Raw genomic sequence first — 2,101 nt, forward strand, 5'->3', positions numbered from 1 at the left:
GAGACACAAAATACACCCCAAACACTGGACCCAATGCTGACCGGTCAGGTTCCAAGGAAGGTAGAGTGTAACTCTCAGCTGGGTTTTGCAATAAAAAATAGGATATGTCTTTTAGCAATCAATAGTCTGCTTCTGATTTTGCATGTATATCAGACTCTTTACTTTTCTTTGAGAACAAGCCACAGATAAGCCTGTAAATTTGAGCCTAAGTTTTCCATTTTGTTTAAACTTAGAAGCTATAGTTATATTCTTCAGAATGTGGACAGTTACTAAAATAGCAATAGCAATAGCACTTAGACTTATATACCATTTCACAGTGCTTTACAGCCTTCTCTAAGTGGTTTACAGAGTCAGCATATTGCCCCCAACAATCTGGCTCCTCATTTTACTGACCTTGGAAGGATGGGAGGCTGAGTCAACCTTGAGCCAGTTAGGATTGAGGGAATCGAACTCTTGGCAATGTGAGCAGAGTTAGCCTGAAGTACTGCATTTTAACCACTGTGCCACCATGGCTGTTAACATCAAACAAAAGCTATCTTGGCTGATCTCAAAAAAACTAAGCAGGTTCAGGTATAGCTAATGTTTGGATGGGATAGTCAAAAAAAAAATCTTGGAAATTGGCAATAGTGAAATGCTTCCATATTATTGGTGAAGAAAGTATGTGATTATACTTGCACAGTGACCAAAATGTAAGAGAGACATGCGAGTTTACCTTTTTAATATTTATCGATAAAGTGATTTTATTCATCTAATTTCTGAAGGGAGACTATTCCATAAAGTAGGCACATTATTTTGAACATAATGTTTGTGGTCCTTCAGCAACACCCACCACAATATCAAACAAAAATGAGGAATAATTGATAGCTTTTCCAGGGATTGTATGAGTGTGATGAATTGATTCCACTATGAAAAGGTAATCTATAAGTAGTTCACACATGAATAAAATACTAAAGGAAAAATGTTTAAAATGACAGATTCCCTTTTAATTTATACCTGTCTGATTCTTTTCTACATTTTATAAGTTCTTTGATATATAAACTACACAAATTTAATATTAGTCATATAAACAGTAGGAGTACAAACATCTTCCCTTGACAGCTCAACCTTTGAAACAGCTGTAGCAACTTGCTACAGATAGCATCAGTACATAATATTTCCAAGGAACTTGGAACTTGAGTAAAACAGCATTGTGACCCTCAAGTCCTGCTTGAGGGTTTCCCATAAGTATTCGGAAAAGTGCTCTTCTAGTAAGTCTTCAGTTTACTTATCTTAAGTCTGAGCACTGTTCCCAGTCTCCAGAGAAAGATGTTTCTCCTTGTTAAATATGGCATATCACCATTTCATGTCATTTTTTTTTCTTCCCTTCTAGGATTTTTCATGTACATTGAAGCATCCAGTCCTAGAAAAGAAGGTGATAGAGCAAAACTCATTAGCCCAGTTTTCAGCATCCCTCCCAAAAACCCGTATGGAACCACAAATACTGCATATTGCTTCAGTTTTTATTACAACATGTATGGTCAACACATAGGTGAGTAATCATCATCTTTCATTGATGTTGCAAAACAAAAAAAAATAGAGAGTTTCTTCATTTTCTTAAGATGGCAATCAGACTACTGTCTGCATGTCTGAGTCCCACCAAATCACCTGAATACTAATGAACTTCAGAAAAAAAAATCAGATTGATATTGGGTCTGCTTCATCAGAGCCTGATTCAATTCAAGCATCTACTGAATATTTCAGAATTGGCCTTTCATTCTAGATATTAGATATATATGAATTCAATACACATGCTTTCTCGAAAGATGCTTTTCCGTGATCTGAAGTCCAAACAATTCTAGCCCACAATATTTGGTTAATGATCCTCCTAATTACCCCAAATTTATCCAGACCTTTCCAAAATGGGGAAACATTTTTTTTATTATTATTTTGGGGAAGGTTTGAGGGTTTTAAAGGAAAAATTAGGGCTGTAAGTCTTACAGAAGTTTAAGGGAACTTTTAGACCTTAGAAAACCCAACCTCCCTAACATTAATTGATTTTCCCAAAGAGCGGATGGCTTAAGAAGCAAAATTTAATCTTTGCAAAGTTTAAGATGCCAATTTC

At 35.7% G+C, this 2,101-nt stretch overlaps 1 protein-coding gene across 1 annotated transcript in view; it reads left to right on the forward strand.

Annotated features, from left to right (window-relative positions):
- MDGA2 (MAM domain containing glycosylphosphatidylinositol anchor 2) overlaps positions 1-1,528 on the forward strand; it is a gene marked incomplete at its 3' end in the record, with an annotated part of 498,834 nt that extends 497,306 nt beyond the window's left edge. Inside the window, exons 15-16 of the mRNA XM_029284905.1 lie at positions 4-60; positions 1,370-1,528. Of these exons, the coding sequence (XP_029140738.1) occupies positions 4-60; positions 1,370-1,528 (216 nt within the window). The remainder of the gene's footprint in view (positions 1-3; positions 61-1,369) is intronic.
- Positions 1,529-2,101: the final 573 nt, after the last annotated feature.

Source organism: Protobothrops mucrosquamatus, unplaced genomic scaffold (genome assembly GCF_001527695.2).
Source record: "Protobothrops mucrosquamatus isolate PMUCROS unplaced genomic scaffold, P.Mucros_1.0 scaffold1091, whole genome shotgun sequence".
Taxonomy (NCBI): domain Eukaryota; kingdom Metazoa; phylum Chordata; class Lepidosauria; order Squamata; family Viperidae; genus Protobothrops; species Protobothrops mucrosquamatus.